The sequence below is a fragment of the Chionomys nivalis genome, chromosome 18 (assembly GCF_950005125.1).
Source record: "Chionomys nivalis chromosome 18, mChiNiv1.1, whole genome shotgun sequence".
Classification (NCBI taxonomy): Eukaryota; Metazoa; Chordata; class Mammalia; order Rodentia; family Cricetidae; genus Chionomys; species Chionomys nivalis.
Genome location: NC_080103.1, coordinates 44,308,524 through 44,335,439, shown reverse-complemented (window position 1 = coordinate 44,335,439; position 26,916 = coordinate 44,308,524). Strand labels below are relative to the sequence as shown.

General features: G+C 39.9%; 1 protein-coding gene across 1 annotated transcript; it reads right to left on the bottom strand.

The window, feature by feature from the left end:
• Positions 1-653: 653 nt before the first annotated feature.
• Slc9b1 (solute carrier family 9 member B1) lies at positions 654-26,275 on the bottom strand. Its single transcript, XM_057793001.1, has 10 exons — positions 26,200-26,275; positions 22,039-22,209; positions 20,850-20,992; positions 19,361-19,488; positions 16,004-16,179; positions 10,455-10,561; positions 9,038-9,187; positions 7,531-7,639; positions 6,196-6,332; positions 654-869 (listed from the first exon to the last, which is right to left on the bottom strand). Exons 1-10 carry the CDS (start codon positions 26,273-26,275, stop codon positions 654-656), a joined length of 1,413 nt encoding a protein of 470 aa, XP_057648984.1.
• Positions 26,276-26,916: the final 641 nt, after the last annotated feature.

Below are 26,916 nucleotides of genomic sequence, written 5' to 3'. Positions count from 1 at the left end.
CCAGTGCTGGGAAGTAAAGTGTGTGCCACCATGCCTGGCCTCTGACTGATTTTTTTTTTTAACTGAAGTGATGGGAGTTCCACTCATTTGAAATTTAGTCTCTCATCTTGCCAAACTCAGCACTCAAAGCATTTTTTCTCTCTCTTTAGGTTCATTTAGTTTTTATTACACTTATTTTGCACTACGGCATAAAATTCAGCCTTAAGGATTACTTTGCATTTTCCTTTTTTTTTTTTTTTTTTTTTTTTTTGGTTTTTGGAGACAGGATTTCTCTATGGTTTTGGAGCCTGTCCTGGAACTAGCTCTTGTAGACCAGGCTGGTCTCGAACTCACAGAGATCCACCTTTCTCTGCCTCCCAAGTGCTGGGATTAAAGGCGTGCGCCACCACCGCCTGGCCTGCATTTTCCTATAATATTTGCTGACTAATTTTATTCTTGAAATATGCAAATATTAAACTAAAAAAACATTGCATTTAATACTATTTTTATTAAATTTACTTTGGATGCAAAAATCAGAGGAAAACCCTGTATAGAAATTGTGCATTTACTGACTTCAGGGTTCTATGAATGATCTTCAAAATTCTGCACAGTAATGTTCTTTTCTGTCGGTGAGATTATTCATTAGATGAAGCAGGCGGGCGAAGGCAAGCTTTTTAAGGTTCAAAATTTGATATATCTACTTTTAAAGGGACTGTCACATCACCACGGTCAAGTATTTTGGGTCCCAGTATGCCGATGAGGAGAGCTCCATTTGGAGCTGTGATCAGGATGGCTAGGAAGGCTACCGTCATCACATCTTTTGAGTATGCTTCGAGGTGGGGAGCCTCGACTCTTCTCGCTGTTTCTAGAGCCAAAGGACCTAAGACGGCCTGCAGTTAGGGAGGACACAGGGCAAAAGAAAAATGTTATTCAGAGTTAACATATAATAAACATGGCTGCTGCTCGCTCTTCTTTCCCCTGAGGACGTACATTCTTTAAATTCCTACTGAGTTAGAAAGGTGCCCCATTTACTTATTTTCTTTTGTTTTTGAGACAAGATCACACTATACAGGCCATGTCTACCTCCTGAGTACTAGAATTACAGGCATGAGCTACTGTGGCTGTAGCCACAATGTGTGTGTGTGTGTGTGTGTGTATATAATTTTTTTTTAAATTATTGTCTTTATTTTTCCTTATGATTTACATATACAAATATAGGCAAGAGATTGCCTTAAAATTTTCAGGAATTAAATGCACATACACATTAACAATGGAACTGTAAAGTAAAGGCAAAATGGTAGAAATATAAGTCAGGGCAGGAACTCAGTCAGGAGCCTGGAGCAGGAGCTGGAGTAGAGACCAGGGAGAACTTGGCGTGCTGATGTCCTTTCTGGCTCACAGTCAGCCTCCTTTCTTACGAAACTGGCCAACCTGCCTAGAGAGGGTACGGCTCATGGTCAGTTAAGCCTTCCCACACCAGTTAGCAATCAAGAAAATGCCCCACAAACATGGCCACAAGTCAATCCAGTTAAGGCAATTCTGGAGTGCCTTTTTCCCAGGGGATTCTTGGTTCCTGTCAGCTGTCAGCTGAGGTTGACATTTCACACTGTCAGTTTTTACACACAAACACATCACTTTAATCCACAATGTTCCCTTCTTGTTTGTCCCCAACATCTCATATTAACATTATTGTCTATATTCTGTCAATTATATTTTAAATAAACACTGATTGGCCAGCAGCCAGGCAGGAAGCAGAGGTGGGTCAAGGAGAACAGGAGAATTCTGGGAAGGAGGAAGCCCATTCCTCCCTAGTCCTGTCCCAACCACAGAAGAAGGAAGATGTGATTGCCCCACTGAAAAAGGTACTGAGCCATGTGACTAACATAGATAAGAATAATGGGTTAATATAAGTTATAAGAGTTAATAAGAAGCCTAAGCTAATGGGCCAATCAGTTTATCTGTGTGATTTCTTTGGGGGCTAAACGGCTGTGGGACCTGGTGGGAGGATGGAAATGAGGCAGGACAGAAACCCCGAGACAACAGTAAAATATAATTTTAAAAGTCTCACAGCCTTTTAAAAAATTCAACACTTCCAATGTCTAGTGTCTCATTAACTTCAATTCCAGGGGATTCAACACGCTCTTCTGGTCTCTGCAGATACCAGCCATGCATGCGATGCACATACATAAATGCAAACACCCAACACACATAAAATTAAAATAAATCTAAAAATGTTATATACTTGTTTATTCCAAAAGGTAAGAACCAAGCTACAGTTACAATGAGATCAAAGCAAAACCAAAGTCCATTGGTATAAATCCACGTTCTGTTCCAACACCATAGACTCACTCTTGATCTTTTGGATCTAAAGGGCTTGGGTGGCCTCACCTCTACAGTACATACAGCTTGCCTAGTAGGCTCAGGCTAGCTGCACTCCAGAGCTCTCCACCCCACAACTGCCACTGTCTTGGATGATGTCCCCCAGTCCCCCAGTCTCCCAGTCCCAGCACCTCAAACATCCTGGGGTCTCTTCTGCAACTAAGGCTACACTTTGACTAATGGCCTCTCCTGGTCTCTTTGGGGACGCAGAACCTGTCACATGATGCCACACCTCACTTTCTCTCCATGACCTCTCCAATCCTGCATCTTTCATGGTGCAAAAACCAATTTCACAGCCAGGAAATGGTGATGCACGCCTTTAATCCCAGCACTCAGAAGACAGAGGCAGGCAGATCTCTGTGAGTTTGAGGCCAGCCTGGTCTACAGAGCTAGTTCCAGGACAGACTCCAAAAAGCTACAGAGAAACCCTGTCTAAAAAAATCAAAAACCAACCAACCAAACAACAATAAAACCCAGTATTATTGGTAGACTCGTAAACTGTACCAAAGCTGGCTGCCAACCTGAGCTGCAGCTCTGCACCACTGTATCCATGCTGACTCTGAAGAGCTCCTTCCAAGAATTCCACTCCATAATAACAGTCCCTCATTAATCAGGCTGATTGTCCGTGCCAGCTGACCAGCATCCTTTGTCCCAATAAAGCACAAAAAGTTTCACTTCCACAAATTCTTAATTCCAATACAGCATATGAACAGTTCTGTCACAGTCTTTGAAGGACTCTCATAATTCCCTCTGCAACTTTACAGTCTGGGCCTTCACTGTCTAAATTTCTTTCAGCATTCTTGTCTTCCAAGTGCTCAATGGATTTTCTAACCCAAAGTTCCAAACACTACCACATCTCACACTTCCGGTACCAACTCCTGCCATCATGTTCTTCCTGTTGCTGGAACAAACATCAGGACCAGAAGCAACTTGGGAAGAAAAGGACCATCTCATCTTACAGGTCATGCCCATCATTGACAGAAGCCATGGTGGGAACCTGGAGGCAGGAGCTGATGCTGAATCCATGGAAGGGTGCTGCTTATTGCCTTGTTCTCTGGCTCATGTCCTTTCTTATACGGCCCAGGCCCACCTGCCCAGGATGGTACCACCCATAGTGGGCTAGGCAGTCCTACATCAATTAGCAATTAAGAAAATGCCTCATAGATATGGCCTCATAGACAAGTCAATCTGGCCAAGGCAAGTCTTAAGTTGAGATTCCCTCTTCCTAGATGACTCTAGGTTTGTGTCAAGATGATACACCAGCTGACTATGATGCTCAGGGGTCACAGACACTATTGTAGCCTCAAAAAGGCAAAGAATGAGGAGAAACGTTAAATTTAAAATTTTCGTTCTAACTCGTATGTGGAACACGTGGTTCTACTTGCATAAAAGATGTTGGCTAGTGGTATAGTTAAGTGGTAGAGCACTAGCCTACCATGTGCAAGATCTTGAGTTTGAGAAAAAAAAGTTTCTGTATGTCTTTCAGTTCTTGATGTTTGTACAGAATACACCTTTGCTTGGATGCCAGGGAAAGGGGACAAAGAAGTAGAGCAAAGCAGCTTGGGTAGTAGGCGCTTTCTTCATACCTGCTTTGTTTTCACTCTGTTTTAGGAAATGATAAATAATAAATCAAAACACAAGTAAGGAGAGGTGACAGACATTCTTTTTATAGATCTACTACCCCTCCAAAAAAGACAGGTTATTATATGGCTTGAAGGTAAGATAAAATAGCTCTAATATTGTTCATGGAGCGCCACTGTATACCAGAAACTGTGCTGAGAGCTTTACAGGGATTAGTTCAGCCAACCTCACACCACCACCATTTAGTAGACATGCTCATAGATCCTGGAGGAATTCAATGAGCCAAGAGACAAAGAAGCAACTCCCTAAAGGCCTAGGCAAGCAACACAGTATTCAAGAGCAACAATCTGACCTTAAAGGCTTGTGGTTCTAACCCTAAAACAGAATTCTGTTTCATAGAAATGTATAGGCTTCTATTGTGTAACAGCAAAATGGAGGGAAAAATCCCAGGAAAGCAACGTTTTTATGCTGCCATCGATGTTAGCAGTTGTCAGTAAGTAGCAACACTTTTTAAAAGGAGGAAATTATTATAAAGTAAGAGGATAAAACTACAAGGTCTTCATTAATTCAACCATTTATTTGTGTAGCTATGCAGGACACGTTTACCTGTCCTGGCTAGTATTTCTGCTTGTTTTGTATTTTGTCAATCTGACACAAGTTAGAGTTGTCTGGGAAAGGAACCTCAATTGAGAAAGTGTCTCCATCAGATGCCTGTAGACAAGTGTGTACAGCATTTCCTTTATTCATCATGGTGTGGGAGGGCCCAGCCCACTGTGGGAGGTGCTACCCTTCGGCCCATGGTCTTGAATGGTATAAGAAACAACTGAGCAAGTTATGGAAAACAAGGTTCTCCATGACTATTGCTTCAGTTCCTGCTGCCAGGTTCCTTCCTTGGGGTCCTGTGCTGACTTCCCTTGATGATGGACTGTGCTGAAGTAGAGGATGAAATGAACCCTTCTTCCCTCAGCTGCTGTTGGTCATGGTGTTTATCACAGCAACAGGAATTTTAATGAAGACAACTTTCTTCCTGCCGGGTATTGTGTCAAATAGTAGGGGAAAAGATGGAAAAAGAAACAAACAAAATGCCCCCAAAAGATGCTCTCTGTGTCCTTCCTGTATAGTCACATATCATAAAAAGATACCTAATTAAAATACATGTATGTATTTGTGTTGGAGTGAGTGACAGGGTGAGGAAAGCCACAGTTATAAAAACCAAGGGATCTCTAACAATATAATATTTACCTCTACAGCATTCAGCCAAATAAAAATATTTCCATATTATGAAATGTTCTTATTTTATTTTATACTTTTTTTGAGTCAGGGTCTATCAATGTAGCCTCTTAGAAATCTCTACATAGACCAGGCTGGCCATGAACTCACAGAGATCTGCCTGTCTCTGCCTCCTAGGTGCTGGAAAAAGGTATGTGTCACCATGCCTGGGCTTATTTTCATACTTAAGGGAAACAGGAAAATAAAAAAACACTTTCATAAAATTTAGAAATTATTTGCCAAAGTACTCTTCTAAATTTCAGATAAATTGCTTTAAAAGCAAATCTTTTAAATGTTGCATTGTGTGTGTGTGTGTGTGTGTGTGTGTGTGCTGCACGAGTATGCACATTACACATGAATGCATACCTGTTTGTGCATTCGGGGAGGCCAGATGTCACCGTCCTCTTCATCACTCTCTGCCTTACTTATTCCATCACCAATGGACCGGTGGCTGGCAAGCCTCAGTAGGCCTCCCACATGTCTGCCCCACCCTCCCCCACCCAGCCCTAGGTTTACAGGCACTGAAGCCAAGCCTGTTCTGTGTGGCCGTAGGGATCCAGACTCCTGTTCCACACTTGGATAGCAAACACTCTTCCCCTGGAGCATCCTCCCCAGCTCTAGGGTTTGAGAAGTAATTATCAATCAAACATGGCAAAAGGAAAGTACATTAGATATAATTTGTAGTTTTCATTTAGAACTTCTTTTGGGGAGGAACACCTCCTTTTTATTTTTATTTTTTGTGCTTCTTTCTTTATTTGATGTGCACTGGTGTTTTGCCTGTATATACTCTGTGTGGAGGTGCCAAATCCCCTGAGACTGAAACTACAGACATCCGTGAGCTGCTATGTGGTGCTGGGAATTGAACCCAGGTCCTCTGGAAAAGCAGCCAATGCTCTTAACCACTGAGCCATCTCTCTAGCCCCCCATTTAGGGCTTTTAAAACTTGTCAAAACTAAAATGATTATTAATTGCTTAGTATGTTCTTACCTGGACTGTAGCTTTGGGGATCCATGATAAAGCAATAAATATTTTCTCCTTAAAACGAAAGTCAGCAAAAGACATGAGTGTAAAAGTGGCTAAAATTCGAGCAGATAATGCCAAACCCAAGGTAGCAATACACATACCTATAACACATATAAACAAATGTAAAAAACAAAGCACTTGGGAGGTATTTTTGTTTAGAGAGATGAATTCTAAAATTTCTGAAAATATTTTGCGCCTGTTGCTTCATTATATCTATTTAAGTAAAAATAGTAATCATAAAAAGTACAAAGTAAAGCCGGGTGGTGGTGGCGCACGCCTTTAATCCCAGCACTCGGAAGGCAGAGGCAGGCGGATCTCTGGGAGTTCGAGACCAGCCTGGTCTACAAGAGCTAGTTCCAGGACAGGCTCCAAAAACTACAGAGAAACCCTGTCTCGAAAAACCAAAAAAAAAAAAAAAAAAGAAAGAAAAAAAAAAAGTACAAAGTAAAAATGAAGTGTTGTATGTATATATGCATATAGGGGTGTGTTGGGTGTGCATGCACACTTAAACAGGTGAGGGGTTTGTTTGCTGTCTTCCTCAATGGCTTCTTCTTTTTATGAAACAAAATAATTTACTTTTATTTCATTTGCCTGCATGTATGTCTATGTGAGAGTGTCAGATCTTGGAATTAGAGTCAGTTGTTAGATGCCCATGTGGGTGCTGGAAATTGAACCTGAGTTCTCTGGAAGAGCAGCCAGGGCTTTCAGTGGCTGAGCCATCTCTCCAGCCCTCAATGGCTTCTTTGTGGCACAAGGTCTGTGAGTGACCTGGAGCTTACTGACTATGCTGACAAGCTTCAGAAATCCTGGTGTCTCTGCCTCCCAGTGCTGCTGAGACTGCTTTTTACATGGGTGCCTGAGATCAAATATAGGTCCTAAGGATTACATGACTAGCAATCTACCCCCCAAGCCATCTCCCCTGCCTTTACGGAAGTTCTTCTACAGTACTAAATTATGTGACGGTGGGAGCACCATGGAAAGAAAGGCTCATGACGTGGCATTCAGTTCATTTGATGTAATACAGTTTGAATGGAATTCATTTAACTGTGAATTGCCTTTTTGGGGACATGTTTCCAGGGATGAGGATAGAAGCATCTAATGATATCTAATGTTTCCTGTAATCTATTTCTCTGGATCACTTGGGTTGTCTTTGACTGAAAACAAAGAAATGTATACAGGTAGAGGAAAAGAGTAGATGTGATCAGTGTGATTTCGAAGCTCTTTAAGGACACTCGGAGATATGGTATACACAAAATAAAAACCTGTGTTGTCCATCTCCTGTGCTCTGTGTGCTCTTACCAATAGTTCTCGATTCAAGAGCCTCAACAGATACTTCTGTTCCAACTAAGCCAAAGAGAAGTGGCTGAAAAATATTCCATGTGTTTGCGACAATTTTTTGGACTCCAACCTATAGGAGAGAGAAATACATTTCAGTTCTTATGGCATGCAAACGTAACTGCACTTCAGAATTTTAGACTTTTGGTTGATGTGCACATACATTTGACTGCATTTCAGAAATTTAAAGCCTTTTAAAAATTTAATTAACTGATGATACTTTATTTTTAGGGAAAAAGTTAAAACTTAACTTATGACAATTGAGTAATGTCATTTATCCAAACAGAATTTGGTTAAGGAAATATACAAATCTATACAATAAACAGTATCATCTCACCATTGTGTTCCAAAAAAGGAAAAAAGTTTGGGAGTCCTTGTAATATTCAGAAGTAGGGCTAGAAACACAGCATGTGAGACAGGAACATACACAGCTCACGCTGGCCCATCGGAAGGGAGTGGGGAAGCCTGCCTAATAACAGTTTTGGAACCCAGTCCATGAAATGAGTTCAGACAGGTTGTAAACAAGCAGGAAGAAAATATTCTGGTGGTTTGTGAGGTCTGCTTCCTAGCACTTGTATCGACGACTTCAAAGTTGTTTTCAGTAAGTCTCCTGTTGTGTTGGCGGAGTATAAGCATCGAAAAGCTTTCCAAGTGATAATTTAGCAGTATTATCAAAATAAGGACTTTTTTTAAACCCAGAAATCCCACTTCTATGAATCCATTCCTACAGGATACTTGTATATATGAAAAGGCTACATGAAGAAATCTGTTTATGTTAGTAACATTTTTATTTTAAAAAGAGAATATATATACCTATCTATAAATATAGTATTTTTCAAAATGATTAATTTTGGAGAATAAGCAGACTATTTAAGGAGAGTAAGGAATATAGGAATCTTCTGCATTTAGTATGTTTTGATTTTTATAAACATATTCTTTTTTTTGTACATTTTTTGTCATCAGTGAAAAAAGTGTAAGTTGGGCAGGTAAAATGTCTCAGTGGATAAAGGTGCCTGACACAAAATTTGACAATTTGAGTTTGAGTACCAGGACCCACACAGTGGAAAAAAGCAAATTACTTCAATAAGCTTTCCTCTGACCTCCATGCCCCTCCCCATAAAAAAATGTAAAATAATAATAATAAAAACAAAATAAAACAAAAGTTTTATTGGGACAAAGATATTCTAAATTTTAGAACATGTTTTCATGGATAAATTATGGAATTAAGCATTTAAAAAATAGTAAACAAGAGGCATATAATCAAATCATATAACTCTCAGAGAAAATCCCGACATAAGAACACAGCTTCTAATGGCATTTCACTATGGGTCAATGTGGTTTTCTCTAATACTAACTACTCACTCCATGTGCTTCCACTACATCTTCCAACTTCACGGAGGCGGTTTCTAAATGCCCGTTATATATTTCAAAATTCAGCTATCTTATCTTTAAAAACGTTAGTGATACTCACTTTCTCTTTAGCCCACTTTTTTGCTGCCATGAACGACAACACTAGTGTGACCAGTCCTCCAGATCCATGTAAGTCAAAGTACTGACAGCCTAAGACAGCAGAAATACACATACTCAGAACAAGGAAGGCTCGCCTCTGTGTAACTTTCACCTAGAAATACACATTTAGAAGTTGTTTTACATTAAACATACAAGATGTGGCATTATCTATCTTTTTTTTACCTTTTGCTAAAATATTTATAAAATTTGTATTAAATAATATTCTCCAAAATGTTGGTTTGATTTTGCATCAAAACTTTCGGTAGATTCAGAACTAAGTAATAATTCATCAAATATGAGAGAGGCTTTCACTCTCCATACAGTGATGCTAACAGGAAAATGCTTACCAGACTCTGCCTGAAAAGGGAGGGAGGCAGTGCCTCTAACATCACTTGTTAAAAATAAATGTTTTGAAGATTTATTTATTTAAAAGATTAATAACTTTGATGCAAGAAACCAAATTACAAATTGAGGCAGGACAAAGGCAACCATTGAGTTCAAAACTAGCCTCAGCTACATAGTGAGACTTTGCCTCAAAATTGCCACTGCCACCAGCAGCAGCAGCAACATCAGCACCACCACCACCACCACCACCACCACCACCACCACCACCAACAACAACAACAACAACAACAACAACCAGGTCTAAAACCCTTGTCAAAGGGAATGGAGGCAAATTTAAAGCAGAAAATATGGGCAGATAAAGTGGAACTTATCTCTGTTTCAAAAATGTTCAGGAGAAAGTTTTAGGGAAAAGGATTAAGAAAATTGTCAAGTATCCACTGCTGTTTTAGTGGAAATGGGGGTGGAGTGGAAGGAAGAGGGGGTCACGTACGTTGTTTTCAGTATTTCAATTTACCAGATCAAGACACAGTGACATTAACTAAGACTACTTGGAATCAACCACTATTAGGCTCAGTTTTAAGCATACTGTAGGCATCAGAGGCAACTTTGGGGGAATTTTATGTTTCACAGTTCTGTCTAAAGTTGTCTCAGAGAGTTTTATGCTACACCCATGCTGGACCGTCTCCCAAAGTCCTTATATTAGAAGTTTGATACTGGGTGGTGGTAAGGGGCATGGTGGGATCTCTGGAAATCAGGGAAGCATGCTTCTAAGCAAGTCGTTAAGTTCCACTCCCTTCCTCCTTTTCCTTTGTCCCAGGGTTCATGACATAGCTGGCTTTGCGCTGATACCCGCTCTGGCAGTGGTACACTGCCAGGGTGATGAGGCAGGTCGATAAAGATCGCAACCTCCACAACTGCAGGCTAACTAAACCTTTGTTACAAAGAGTAAGAGTTTCCCAGGTGGTTCAGTACCGTAGTAGGAGGCTGATTAACATACTAAAGCTCTACAAACCAGATTTTTATTTTTAATTTACCTGATCTTCACTTGGAAAATACTGAATAAAAAATCCCATAACAATTCCTACCAGCACACCAATAAATACATTCCTCAAGGACGATAGGACATTGCTAATTATACTACCTGTAAGGGCACAAAATAAAAGAAACTTTTCACTGAGAAATACTTTCATAGACGCTATACGTTAGAGAATAAGACCTACGTGGTTTACGAGTACATTTTATTTCAACAAATTACAAAACTGGACCTTTAATAGTGGCATGTGTGAAAAAGTATTCAGAGCTATCAGAAGTTAAACATCTATTTCTACTAATTTAATATAAGCACACAACTAGAAATATCCATTGTAGAAATGGGTCAGAAAATCAAGAAATCATGTGCTCTCCTTACACTTAACCTATCAGACCAAGTAAGGGAGAAAACTGCAGAGCAAGTGACAGGAGCATTGCATTGGGCTGGTTAGGCCATGCTGACAATTTGATATTTTGTGTGCAAACTAAATAAGTCACTTAAATGTTGAAAGGACAACTTACCAATAACAAACACATAAAACATTTGTATGCCCCAGTTAATCCTAGATATAGATAAGTCAATTAGGTTTTCAATGTTTTAATATGAATAAATATTTTATATTAAGTCATTATATATTTTAAAAAGTAGACAAAAACCCTTAATCCCCAATTTAAAAAATTGTTTACCTTTACTCTAAGCATTGAATTAGCTAAACATATATAAGTGTTAGATATATTTTCCACTCAAAAGAATGGAGTGTTATTAGTTAAGATGCCTGAACCCCCACAGACAACTGAACAATAACAATAGCCTAAGAGCCTTGATGGAGCTCCATATGCCGATTAAGAAGATGTGGCGATCCCTACAAGGGGAAAGAAGAATGGTGGCATAGAAACAAGTAGAAACACTGGAGTGCTGAGCTACCAGCAGCCCTTCCCCAAGCTGGCACGGGGCTGGTGGGTGGGGAGGTATCCCACTTACTACTTCTCCATTGAAAGGAAGAGAGAAGACAGGGGCAGTTTGGAGAAGGCCTAAAACATTACCTTTGTCTCTAACCTGATACCCAAGTACTGCCAAGAACAAAGGAGAGGTCAGAGATAGACTCCTGGAAAAGAGAGCTTTTGAAATTGTGCCAAGCATACAAAGGAAAAACACAAAGAAAATATATGCTGAAGAGGAGAAGAATCTCCAAATTCATTTTATAAGGCCATTAGGACCCTGATGCCAAAGCCAAACCTACAGTGAGAAAACTATCCAGTGATGAGGGGGTACCAGAAACCAGAGACCTTGACCCAGACCAGAGACTCACGGCAATGAGTATTTGCTAGTAAAGTCGAAAGGACAAAAGGGTGTGCTATGTGACACACCAATGCCACCAGGACGAATGAAGAGGTGTTGAAAAGACGGGAAAGAAGGCAGAGTCTTTTCTCCTTATGCTTTGTTCTGTTCATGCTTTTGCTTGTTTGCTTGCTTGCTCTGCTGTGTTTTCTTTTGGGGGGGTGCTGCAAGGGTGAGGGGAGGATGAAGGGGGACCGAGGAGATGAGCAGAATTGGAGTGTATGATGTCAAACTCCCCAAGAATCAATAAAAAAGTTAACTTTACAAAAAAGAAACCTACAGACCAATATTCCTGATAACTATGCAAAAATCTTCAATACAATACAAATGAACTGAATTCAACAGCACAGTGATTGGATTATACATCATAATCAAGCTGGATCTAATCCTAGAGTGCAAAGCGGTGCACACCCTGGCATGCTTTTCCACACGCCTCCCCCTCAACACAATGACACACAGAGAGAACCCTAACATTTACCCCCCAAACCCACAACCTGTCAGAATTCATCATCAAAACTAGTAAAGTTGACTGCTGAAAAATCAACACTAAGGCAGCAGCTACTTCACACGTTAACAATGAAAACTTAGGAAAGAAAATTGTGGGACTCATTTTAAATAGCATGAAAAGAAACAAAGAATAAAGTGTGAGTAAGGAGGTGAAAGGCTGAAAATTGAAAACATTGCTGAGGCAAGTTATAGACCTCTAAGTGGAAGATATATTTGTACACGATTAGAAGATTCAATCTAGTTATGATGTTTATGTGACCATACTAGTTGAAGAAACCTCTTTATTCTATGGGATTCCTATCAAAAATTCTAATGGATAGTTTGTTAGAAATTGAAAAGATAACCCTAAAATTTATATAAAATGTTGAGGGACAGTGAAGAACCACATACTAGTGATCTTAATGCATGTGCAATTTGACATTTTGTTCTTTTTATGAAGCACGGTTGGAACTTAGTTTAAGGCTTAAGCACAAGGGTTAAGAGAAAGAAGGCACCCAGAGGAGACTAAGCCACACCCAAGAGCATGGGTGTGGTCTTCTAAAGTAGAACCCAAATGTGTGTGGGTATGGAAACTTCTAAAAAGAGCTGCCAATATTCTACTTTTGACTTGAATTCTGCATATTCCATATGTTGAACAAATTTCAGATGATTGTTAAGTCATGTGTGTATCTTCTTTCAGGTCTGATCTCTGCTCTTTTAGCATTAGTCATCTGCAAACACCCTAATTTACCTCTCTCAATTCTGGAGAGCAAGAAGTCAGTATCAAGACACCAACAGCTCTGGTGGCAAAGGTCTTTTTCTCACAGCCACCTTCCCTGTGGCCTCCTGTGGTGGGAGAGCTCCAGTCATGCCTTTCATGGGAGCCTGAACAGCATCCACGAGGGCTGCCCTAACCCTCATCATGCCCTCTAGGCCAAAGCACAGACATCTCACTGGGTGATAGGTTCCAGAATCTGAATTCTGGAGATACATAACTTTCAGACCGCAGCAAAGGGCTTCGTTCATTTTAGCCCGAGGCATTTCCTTCTTCTTGGGTTATAGTTCTTCCATATAATCTTCACATTATCAACCTTCCTATGATGGCATTCTCCAATTTCTAAGTGCCATGTTTCCAGTCAGTTGGTGTGGCACATGTATCTTTAAGTTTGATATCCATATTTTACCAGTATTTGCTTTTATAGCTTGTGATGGTTAGCATTACATCAAAGAAAATATTGCCAAGTTCAGGGTCATAACACTTTTCCTGAATTTTATTCTTTTGAATATGGACACCTAGTTTCTCCATCACTGTTTGCAGAAGAAACTTTCCTTTCTCCATTAAGAATCCAGGAGTTGTGGTTCACACTTTTATTCTAGCACTGGGGAACCTGAGACAGGAGAATTGCAGCAAGTACAAAGCTAGCCTGGGCTATGCAGTGTTTGTGATAATAAAAGTTAACAGCAAACTAATTTAGATTATGTGTAGAGATGACAGGCACAAACTGTGGCTGTCAACAGTGATGGAGAGATGGTTCAGTACGTAAGAGTACTTGCTGCTCTTGCAGAGGATCTGGGTTCAGTTGCCAGCACCCACACGGAGTCTCACAACCATCTGTAACTCTAGTTCAGATGGTCCAACACCATATTCTGGCCTCTGTGAGCACTGAACACACATGGTGCACAAACATACATGTACACAAAACATAAATATACACATGCAAAGGTGACCATCTGAGTTCAATCTCAGGACTCAAGGTGGAAAGGCGAGAAACTGGATTTCTCATTATGGCTCAATGGCTGGGACGCACTAATCTTCCAGGGCGGAAAGTTGTCCTTAGCATTCACAGTTGGGACAACCTCAGTGCTTCCCAGATGGAGACAACTGAATTTTAAATATTGCAGATAACCAGATCATCACTAACTGTGGAAATGCTTTCAAAAACTTTTTTCAAAAAAAAAACTACGAATTCCAAGTAGCCCTTTTGAGACCTGATTTTCTTGCTATGTGTTTTCTACCCAGTTCTCCTGTGGCTGTGTCATCTTCGTCATTCCCCACAACTCCATAGACGTCTTCGGGAGGGCAGCTGCTGTGCTCACATACCTTCACAGTGAGCACAGCCAGTGTTAGAATGGTGCCTTCTGGCCTTTTCACTTTGCCACTATGGACCTTCCCAGTCTCTCACTGCAGGTCATTTTGCTCACCGGGCAGCAGCTGTGGAGCTGGAGACCCAGAGCTTTCTCCACCTGACCCCACGTTTTGCCGTTTCCCCAAGCTCCAAGAAAACTGAGTGGTCACCCTTTTGCCAGGTCTTGTCTAGAGTAACGTGATGTTCCAAAATCGTGACCACAGGCCCAGACATTACTATGCCTCTTCAAGTTGTAGAGTGCCCTCTGGGAATGTCAGGAAGGAGCTTCTGATAGTCTGAGATGAGCAGCACATGCTGACCTCAGACAGTGGTACACTGTAGGAAGCAGAAGGTGGGGTGGAGGGGCTTCCGCTGTGATAGATAGACTGGCTTCATGGTACCTATCAACTGCATTTGCGGGCAACCATCATGAGCTTCCCTGGCTGTCTTTTCCAAAAAAGAAAACTGTTAATGTCTGCTGACCCAACCCTGGAAAATGGAGCATTTAGTTCATACAAAGACTCATCTGCCATTTCATCTATCCAGAGGCAGTGGGGAAGATGCCAACCTCCTTTGCATATTGCTTGTACTGGCAAAGCTGAATGCTAGGTGCCAGCTGGGTTCCCATCTGTCTCCTCAGGAATGTTTTGAGTGTACTGCCTCTCCAGGGCCTATAATCAACTGTCAATTCCAGCGTATTCTTTCTGAACTTGACACAATTGGCCACACTCTCCTGGTCTGTGGCTCCAACACTTACTATATCCAGGTTCCCCTGGTGGCTCTGGCTCTTCTCAGCAGTGGTATAGCATGGGCTCTCCTAGTACCAAGGACAGCATGGACTCCAGTGATAGGAGGCTGTTCCCACGTCACCGAGGCCAGGGCTCTTTGTGAGGCCAGCTCCTACTTTCAGACTGTCTGTAGTGCTGCCAAGACCAAATGTCACCTTGCAAATCTGAACTGGTGTAATAAGATTTTGTCTTAACACTACCAAAAAAGGCATATTGTTGTCCCAAATTTTTTTTTTTTTTTTTTTTTTTTGGTTTTTCGAGGCAGGGTTTCTCTGTAGCTTTGGTGCCTGTCCCGGAACTAGCTCTTGTAGACCAGGCTGGCCTCGAACTCAGAGATCCGCCTGCCTCTGCCTCCCAAGTGCTGGGATTAAAGGTGTGCGCCACCACCGCCCGGCTTGTTGTCCCAAATTTGTATATTTGAACTGTTTTAATATCAAGCAACCTGTTGTTAGGATAGCATGAAATGTATATTTCAAAAACACTTAGTGTATTAGTAACACTGTATACTGACAAAATCCCAAACCACCAAAAACAGATAAATGGCAAGAATGCAGATAATCAAATTAATTGAAAAAGTTCAGTATTAAAATGAAGTCACTTTGTTAAGTACTATTTAGGGGCACTGGAGAATTTGTTTTATTTTTAAATTTTAGAATTAAATTTTAAATCCACTGAAGCATCTTACCTGGTCAAGATGAGCTTCCTATGTAGAATAAAGAGATATTAAAGTCTTGGTTAATAAATATAGGGGAATGCCAGAAACCCAGCTTATAGAACTACAAAAAAGGATGTTAGTGAAACACTTATTTCTTTACCCGAGGAAAAGACTATGCTCAGGAACGTGTTGAATCCAGTAATGGCCGCAATGTCATCCATACTGCTAGCAGCCACCAGCAAGGTTGGAATGCCTTTATCAATACCATAGCCATTTTCTTGCAACAACAGCATGGAGGGAACGACAACAGCAGGAGAGACAGCGCCTAGAACAAAGCTGAGAGGCAGACTTTGAAAACCATCCATTCTTTTAAGCAATTAATGTTTTGCCGTCAGTTTTCACGTGGCATCATTCCACTTTTGAGTAAGGCACTGTGCATGTCGTTTAGCACTGAATAAAAGTTCATAGAGATGTGTCTTAAGAAACTGAACTGAGCACAAATGCAGGTCTCCCCTCTATCTGTACATCATTTAAAATGAATATATCAATACAAAAAGAAAATTCATAATGCACGTAGCAGACAACAGGAGAATCCCCAATGGGTAAGAAACCAGGAGTATTCTAGCCAGAGGCAGATGAGGATTTCAGAAAGAAAACACAAGCCTGATGGTCCAGCATTGTTGCAGAGGATACTATACACTTTTAAAGGCATCCTAACCACACATAGTAGATACTCTAAACTTTTCCATAGCAGCTGCACTATTTCATAATCCCACTGGCAGAACAAAACAGACCCAGACTCTCCACATTCTTGTCAATATCACACACATATACTGGTTAGCCTAATGTATGCACAATGATAATATTTTTTACTTCCTTTTTTTTTTTTTTTTTTTCGGTTTTTCGAGACAGGGTTTCTCTGTGGTTTTGGAGCCTGTCCTGGAACTAGCTCTTGTAGACCAGGCTGGTCTCGAACTCACAGAGATCCGTCTGCCTCTGCCTCCTGAGTGCTGGGATTAAAGGCGTGCGCCACCACCGCCCGGCTTACTTCCGTTTTTTAATACTTATAGATGACAAGATTTTCAGATGTTTGTTGGCCGTTTGTATATTTTCTATGGATAAATGCCTTTTACACACATACATCTTTAAAACAAACAAAATCCTCTTGAAATGCACAAATTATACATATATATATTTCATTTTCTGTAGAACAGCAATAAGTAGCTAGAAGTTAAAATAAAAAATTTTACAGGAGTTTTAAAACAAAATACTTAGGAATCAACTTTAAAAGCATGTATAGTATCTATAATAAACATCTGAAAAGTATAAAACATTGATTGAAAAATTAAGTAAGACTCAGTTGGGCAGTGGTGGTGCATGCCTTTGATCTCAGCACTCGGGAGGCAGCACTCTGAGTTCAAGGCCAGCCTGGTCTACAAAGTGAGTTCTAGGACAGACTCCAAAGCTACAGAGAAACACTGTCTCAAAAAAAAAAAACAAAAAAAAAAGAAAGAAAAGTAAGATTCAATTAAATATATAGGTTAAATCACAGTCACTTCTTTTGATATGACAATATCACTTGGTGAAACCGTTATGTGTCTCCTGTGCTTAAAGGAATTAGACTTGAATTATGTATTTGGAAGTCAATAGCTTATAGATAGAATTTGAAATCATTAGACAGAAGAATGAGAATAAGAAAAAAGAGAACTAATACTGGTCCTACATAATTCCTTTATTTAAATGCTGGAAGGAAAAGATATCTGCTAGGGCAAAACAGGAAGAAAAGTTTGCAAGTTAGCAACTCTTATGAACTGAACTCTTTCTCCATCCACATAAATTCACATGTGAAATTAACCGTCAATGAAGCTGGATTCAGAGACAAAGCTTTTAAAAACCTATTTAAAGTTAAATGTGGTCATAAGGGTGGAGCCAAATCAGTAAGGACCAGTGTCTCTTAAGAACAGAAAGGGATCCCAAGGATGCCTATGAAGAGACACCAGGTCATACAGAGATTCAGGAAGGAGGTGATAATCTGCAAGCCAGGTAGAGGCCTCAAGAGAAATCAAAACTGCCAACATTTTCTTCTTGGCCTTCTAACCTTCAGAACTTTAAAAATTAACACCTGCTGTTTTAGTCACTAATTATTTAACTAGTTAATAATGGAATTAGAAGGCAAGTCACATGTTAGGAGGAAAGGTTCATAATGTATATACTAGATAAAAGACTTTGGTCTGGAATATAAATGTAAGGGGCTGGAGAGATGGCTCAGTGGTTAAGAGCACTGGCTGCTTTTCCAGAGGTTCTGGGTTTGATTCCTAGAACCAACATGGCAGCTCACAATCATCTGTACTTCCAGTTCCAGAGGATCAGACACCTTCATCTCATGTGGTTATGGCAGGTTTGTAAGGCCCAGATACATGCAGACAGAAGATCTACTCACACAGAAAAGATTATACATAATTTAAAATTCAGTAAGAAATCAAGGAACTTAATTTTTAAAACTGTCAAAAGATTTGAACTGGCATTTTACCGAAGAAGCTATATGAATAGTTCCAGTGTATAAAACAATGCTCAGTGCCAGTGGTTATCAAAGAAATAGAAGTTCAAGGCAGAGGACCACTTCCAGTCTCTAGAAAATGTTGTATGCAAGTAAGCAATGTCAGTGTAGAGACCAAAGGTATAATCAGAAGGCATTTTACATGGATATGAGAGAACAAAAATAAGACTGGGGTGTAGCTTAGTGACTGAATATTTGCCTCATATACCTGAGACAGTGGGTTTGATTTCCAACAGAGATATATGTGAGCTTGTGTGTGTGTATGTATGTACATATGTATTGGGGTATTTCTATTTGACAGTGAGGATAGGACTAGAATGTGTAAGTAGAGCAAGAGTTAATGAAAAGTCAGGAACTACAGACAGTAACTCCAGTCTTGAGGAATTTTGACATGAGGGAATAGATAACAGAGAAGAGAAATGTGGCCCTACATGAAGAGAAAAAGTTTTGTGTTTTTATCACTTTGAGAATAGAAGTAATTTTATTTATTTGTCCATTAATAAAATCTCTCATATATATGCAATACAATACTGTATGGAAAAGCAGTCATTTGACATACTGAAAGTCACAGACACACAACACAAGAGAGGGGATAAGCTGAGGGACTGGACTATGTGTCACTCAACACTGAGGAACATTACTGTTTGTGAAACTGATAGCAAAATCTTTCTCAGAGTTTGGATCTTGCTATGAACCTCTGACTGGCCTTCATCTAACTATGAAGCTGCCTCAGCCTCCCTAGTGGGATTCCAGGAGTGTGCTACTATGCCCAGCTGGATTTGGTAGAAGTGGAACATGACTCTATCCTCCATCAATTGATTTTCAAGGATCCTAGTCCACCCCTGGTAAAATGATTTTAATAGAGAACTTGGCTATACAATATTCAGAGTATCCAAAGCGTCAACAAAACACACTTAACTGTGTAATTTCATGTTACGAAGGAAGGGAGAAAAATATTACCCTAATAGGAACCCCCATTGCCAAGGAAACTCCATAAGGAAGTGGGAGAAAAGAGCAGCTGAACACGCTTCTACGAGACACGGACCAAATGACAACCTCAAACAAACTGCCTTCAGATGCTTCAAAGCCTGGAATAGAAAAGGTTGCATTTAGACAAATTTACAAAGGCCAACAAGAAAATAAACAACTAAGCGAACATTGTAACACAGCATTTCTTTGAAGGCCAGCAACTTCACACTTGCTAATGTGCTTACAGAGACTTCCAAGACTGACTTCTCCCTGATTAGTTCCACCTTCTTTAGTATTCCCACTGCACACTACAGTGATATTACCCCATTGAAGTCCCCCACCTGTTAGTGGTGAACTTTTTTTTTAATATTTATTTATTATGTATACAATATTCTGTCTGTGTGTATGCCTGCAGGCCAGAAGAGGCCACCAGACCCCATTACAGATGGTTGTGAGCCACCATGTGGTTGCTGGGAATTGAACTCAGGACCTTTGGGAGAGCACGCAATGCTCTTAACCTCTGAGCCATCTCTCCAGCCCCAGTGGTGAACTATTTAATTTAATAGTAATAATAAAAAATACTAACATGTCACAGTAAAAAAAATAATCTATTTGTTTGAAAAAGAAATACTTTCATATGTTGTTAATGTTTCAATGATGTCACAGGTGATAATTATTTACTCTCTTGGTACCAATTTCATTAAATCTATACATGCTTTCCACACTTGGTTCTGTAGCTATCATATCCATGACTAGTCCCCTTTCAATAATTCAAACGGATTTTTGATCTCGAGGTTATACTGTTTCAAAAAATATTTTAAGACAGCTTTTCCAATAATGCAAAGTTAATCAGGAACGTATTTCTAGTAAGTGATAAGACAAATTATATTGAAATTTTACTCTCTCTTTTAAAACAGAGAGACAAGGAAGCTTTTACAGGATTACCTTGTCCTTTCTTAACTGCACGGAAAAGTTTCTCAGTGAATAGTGGTCCTGCCTAAGGTGCATCTATTTCCAAGCATGTTACTGAGTTTCATCACTAATAGAGATCTTATATCATAGGGATTTTTCTCTTCATATAAATAATGATGGCTGGAAATAGAAATTATGAAACCAGTATTTTGGTTAAGTCTTTGATTATTACCTTGGGTTTACATGCAAACTCAGACAGCTATAACAAAAATTCTAGTTCTTTTTATCTCTGTTATTTTTTTTTAAAAAAATGGTTATTATTTTATGATTTATTTATTTTTACTTTATGTGCATTAGTATTTTGTCCGTATGTATGCCGTCCAAGGGAGTTAGATCCCTGGAGGTAGAGTTACAGGCAATTGTAAGCTGCCATGTGGGTGCTGGGAATTAAACCCAGGTCCTCTGGAAGAACAGCCAGTGCTCTTAACCACTGAGCCATCTCTCCAGCCCCTTCTGTTATTTTCTAATATGTAAAAGAATTTTACTCAAAATTGAACAGGAAACTTACTTGTGGGTCCAGTCCAAGCCCAGCTCGTATTAGGATAATAGTAAGGGCAGTATTTCTTAAAACTGAAGACCATGTGGTAGGAATATGGACAAACTCATAAAGAAACGGGACATTCCTGATGGTGAAACCAGCCAGTAACATCCCTAAGAGGGGAGGGGAGAAAAAGAAAGTAGAAAACAAAGTATATCTGATTAAGTTAATGCTTCCAAGAGAGATCCACAGGGGTAGGTTGCATCCAAGTAGAGGAAGTGGGATGGGTACAGGAATGTGAAGCACAGTAAACAATTCAGTGATGCTGGGACATAAGGCAGCAAGGATGCAAGGGCAGGCAATAGGCAGAAGCCAGTTTATGGGAGGAGTCTTCTCTTTGACAGAGTCAGGGGCTATGGGAAGCTTTCATAGAGAAATTGATGTAAGAATCTTGTAGTTTTTATGTGTTGGTCTTGGTGAATTTGTGATAAAACAGGCCACAGGGACCAGTAAGAAGGACATGTCATTGTTCATAGAGAAGTAGGAACAGCCCAAGATGAAGTTGTGGAGGAGGGGGTAAAGACTCAGTGAGTATTAAGAGAGGTTTGGGTACAAGGGTATCATACATGTTAAATGATACTGAGATAATCTCTGCAGATGGCACTTTGACTATTTAGATGTATTGGTTACTTAGAAGACATCTGACCTCACAAAAAAATTTTCCACTAATTTTTCTGTCCACCTGGAGAGTCACAGAACAAAAGGATAAAGAAACAATAGATAACACAGGAGTGGCAGATGGGTAGACACAATGCAGATGCCCACACGGCATATTCAACTATCAGAGGATATTAGTGCTCCATTCATCATAATTGCCATAACATGTGCAACGCATTAGCTACATGACATGTACAAAACTTTAGCCTTTTCAAAGTTTTCTTTCTTCTAGAATGCATTTTAAACTAAGCTTAAAACTTACTAAATAATAAAACAACACAAATCATATAGAGGACTTTCAAATTATTTTCAAAAATAGACTATAAAAAATCTGTGTGTGGAGAATAAACCTATATGAAAAAGTTACATAAACACATACAGTAAATACATATAATTAGAGGCTATATATACATTATAAAATAAAACAATGTATCTAGTCCAAGTAGAAAATGTTCAAAGTTTACAAACAGTCAACAGAGAATACAGCTGATTATATACTTACCAATAAGAGGTGGAAGGGGGGGCACTATAGGTATTCTAATGACTTCTAAGATTTTCCCCCCAAGAAAGGCACTGTAAAAAATAACTAATAGTCCAAATAAATTTCCACCAGGGAGAACGTCTTGACCCATAAGGGACCAGAGTAGAATCCATAATATAATGAGCATAACTCCTGAAATATAAAAAATTTACATCTATATAGACATAAATACATGTGACCAAAATGAATTTTATCAAATATATTAGTATGCAGACTTATATAGCTGTGCACAGTGTAGATTAATATTGCATACTGTTATAGTTATTAAGATACATTTCAGAGTCCCTATCAGTTTATAGGACAAGTCTTAAGCAAATGATTTTTTTTAAAAAGCATTTTAAGGGGGCCAGGTAAAAGTGCTTGCCATAAAATCCAATACTCTGAGGTCATTCCCTGGATTGACTGAAGGGGACAATCAGAACCTTCCCCACAAGACTGTTCCCTGACTCAATACATGTGCCATGGCACCCCTGTCTTCTCATTACACACATACATGCACACACACACACAGAGAGAGAGAGAGAGAGAGAGAGAGAGAGAGAGAGAGAGAGAGAGAGAGAGAGAGAGAGAAAATTTCAAGCTCTGTGAATTGTTTTCCTTTGTACCACTGGGAATTCAACCTAGGGTCTCCACATGCGAGTCAAGTACTCTACCACTGATATCCCGGGATTTTGTAAGGCACGAAGGTTTCTTGTAATATCTTAGTATTTTTCTTTTCTTTCTTGTTTTAAGGTAGGATCTGGTTTGTCACCTAGCCTGGCTTCCAAGTGTCCTCTTGCCTCTACCCCTAATAGCTAGACTACGGCCCACAGCGTAACGCCGCATTATGAAAAATATGCCATGACAATGATGAGACTTTCCTGAGGTTGAAAACAGCTTTTCCAGGAGGAATACAAGCCTGACTGGCTGCAAACCCCAACTTAATTCATGATCATAATGGCAGAGCAAATGTTTAAACAACGAGTATTAGAAAATTACTCAGGTACTATTTTTATAAGTCTTAGAAGGGGCAAAGCCTGAGGGAAAATGAACCTGGACATTGTGGGAATAGTTACAAGGTACCTTGTATGTAGGAAGCATTGGTGGACTGGGTGAGTAAACAAAGGTGGTACTGAGCTAATAAGATGGCTCAGTAGGTAAGAGCATTTACTACACAACTCTGATAACCTAGCCCTGATCTTTAGCAGCCAAGGAAAAGTTTCCTGCTGTGGCTCACAACTAATCCCAACACTAGCACTTCCATGGTGTGGTGGTTTGAATACGAATGGCCCCCAATAACTGATGTGTTTGAATGCTTGACCCATAGGGAGTGGCACTATTAGGAAGTCTGACCTTGCTGCAGGAAGTATGTCACTTTGGGAGTGGACTTTGAGGTCTCATATGTTCAAGCTATGCCTGGTATGACAGTGTCCTTCTCCTGCTTGTGGATCAAGATGTAGTACTCTCAGCTCCTTCTCTAGCACCATGTCTGCCTGTACACCTCTATGTCCCACCATGATGATAATGGACTAAACCTCTGAGACTGTAAGCTAGCCCCAATCATATGTTTTCCTTTATAAAAGGTGCTGTGGTCATGGTGTCTCTTCACAGCAACAGAAATTCTAATACAGAAGTTGGTGCCAGGACTGGGTATTACTGCAACAGTCCCGCCTACGCTTATGTTTGGAGGAATACAGACTTTGAGATTTTGGGTTAGGAAAGCAGTGGAATGTTCTAAGCATGAATGGGTCATCCTAGTAGGAACATGGAAGGCAGTAGTGCTGGGGGTGATTTCAACTGTGGGGGCACAGCTAAGGAGGTTTCAAAGGAGAACATTAACATGTGATGATTTGGCATAGAATGTGGTTACTTTTTGTCCTTGTCTGAAAAGTCTGACTAAGGTTAACGTGAAGAGTTTTGAATTAATTCCAATGGTACTGGAAATCTCAAAACAGCCTAGCATCGACTCTGTTGCATGGTTATTAGTGGTCACTCTTATACAAATCATGCCTTTAATCCCAGCACTCAGGAGGCAGAGACAGGCAGATCTCTGTGAGTTTGAGGCCAGCCTGGTCTACAGAGGGAGTTCCAGACCAGGCTCCAAAGCTACAGGGAAACCCTGTCTCAAAAAAAAAAAACCAAAACCCCAAACCAAACAAAAACCAAAACCAACCAAACCAAAAGAAAAAAGAAAAAAAGAAAAGAAACTAGCTGAGCAGAGAAAGTTACATAATGTACAATTTGAGAGAAAATGGGTACCAGGAAGTGGAATGGGCTAAGTCCTGTGTTCGAGGAGATAAAAAGATTCAAGAAAAGCCTGATATTAAAAGGAATAAAGGGAGTGGTGACCTCAGACAAGACCCCACCCAGCTAAGCTTCCAACTTGTGAAAAGTAATTAAAGAACAGCTTAGGTCCAAGCATGGAGGCCCACACCTTTAGTCCCAGCATTGAGGAAACAGAGACAGGCAGATCTATGAGTTCAAGGCCAGGACAGCCAAGTTTAGGCAATGAAGGAAATCATGGACAACTGAGAGCTGATTGAAGATGTAACTGAATGAAGGGATTATGTTCCAGCCCTAGCCAGCAGTAGAACTTGGCAGCTTCAGCCATGTGATTTTGACATTAGAGTCAAGGATAGAAGAAAAGGGTAATGGAATCACCCTCTATGACTAAAGAAAGCTGCTGAGGCCAGGCATGTGTCCCTGCATGGAGGCCTATGGAGGCCATTGTGTGAAGCTGTGAAGGTGAAGTCTGGATTGTCTTGGAGACCCCAAGGTACTAGAGATGCCAGGGCCATGGAATACCTGCCACAGAAAGCTGCTAACGGGGAGCAGAACCAGCCCAAGAGGGAGAAGTGTGCTATAGTCAACAAAACTGAAAGAAGTTGGAGATCTGAAATAAGAAGACATATTTTCTCAAAAACAAGGCAGGAGGAGAAAATGAACTCACCTCAAAGTGTGCCCTCACCTGAATAAAATGCCCCTCCAAACTGCTAGAAGTCTACTAAGTTTTACAACAAGCACATACACAGTGAACCCATGAGAAAACAAACAACAGTGACAGAAGACACTCACAGAAGACATTAGATACTAGGAGCCATGGGATAGAAGGATCTCACCATTCAAGAAGAGGTAGACTGAAAAAGAGAGGTCTTAGGTACTCCTGGCTCTTACCATGTTCCTTCTAGCAAGGCTATAATATATGCCCACGTATTTTCCAATATTTAATCATATTTCACAAAATCTTATTAATTTCATATCCTCTAAATAATAAGTACTTCTTTTTAATAAATCTATTTGATATTCTGTCCAACATCAAGTAAAACCTGAGTTTAATTGTGTAGAATATTCATAAAGAAATTAAAAAAACAGGGGGTTGGAGAGATGGCTCAACACTTGAGAGCACTGCCTGCTCCTCCAAAGGACTCAGGTTCAATTCCCAGTACCCACATGGTGACCCACAGCTGTCTGTAACTCCAATTCTAGGGGATCTGATACCATCATACAGACATACATGCAGGCAAGACACCAATGCACTAAAAATGAATAAAATTTTAAAAAGAAACAGGAAAAAACTCTTCATGAATATTTGGCAACAATAAGATGCAAATTTTATATAAGATCACAGTTATTTTAAAATCTGGGGCCTAATGTTAAGAACCTTAGTATGGCCAAGGATAATATTACTTCTAGCTAACTAAAACCATCAAAAGGAGTCTCCAACAAGAATCTTCAATTAATACAGCTTCTAACCTCCAAATTTAACATTAGAATTTATGGAAAAGAATAAACTAGAAATCAAGTAATACTTTGGTTTTAAAAGGATAAGGAAATATTTGTTCTGTCTACATACGGATCAGAACTGAGCTTGTGATCTGAGATATACATCTTACACAGTGGCCTTATGATCTGCATTTTTTTTTTTTTTTTGATTTTTCGAGACAGGGTTTCTCTGTGGCTTTGGAGCCTGTCCTGGAACTAGCTCTTGTAGACCAGGCTGGTCTCGAACTCACAGAGATCCGCCTACCTCTGCCTCCCAAGTGCTGGGATTAAAGGCGTGCGCCACCACCGCCCGGCATGATCTGCATTTTAATAGGCACATGTATTTCTCATTTTCTCCCCATGTACATTTAATTCACATACCATCTGTAATTACTTTATTGAATATTCCTTGTGGAGGACAAAAACTATTTGTACTTCTGTTCACCTGTTGTTTCATTTCCTTCATTTCCTCACGTGAAATATCAGAAGGATCGCTGAGAATCTGAAGTAAAACAACAACTCTTTAACAACTATACTCTCCATAATTTTATGAATGTAAGCAATCCCTACATTTCAAAACTAAATTCATGGGGAACACATATCACACTCTTCAGAAATAGGGGATGTAACAGCAGACTATTTTGAAAGAAACCATGACTCCTATGCTAATACGGTTGCCTCTCCACCGTCAGTATCACTATCTATATACTAAACGAGTCTCTAGTGCAGGCTCAACAACTGAACCTGTCCACCCTTTCTTTATCTCCCACAGATTAATCCCCACAACTTTCCTGAAATGAAAATATAACTAAATTGCAAAGTTAAATATGAAAAATAAAATAATTTTAAAAATGAGAAAAATCAGAGGCCACATCATCAGAAATTGAAGCTTGCTGCCACTAATATTTATACATAACATATTGTGATGATTTATGGCATATACCATAAATTATAAGCGTCTCATGATATAAACAAACAGTTCCCACCACAAGCCCAGAGTTAACCTTGGAATAGTGACCTCTGTGTCTACGGTATCACTGTCATGACGGACAAGTGGCGAGTGGGTGTACAAGCCAGCCACCCGAGTGTGCTGCTCAC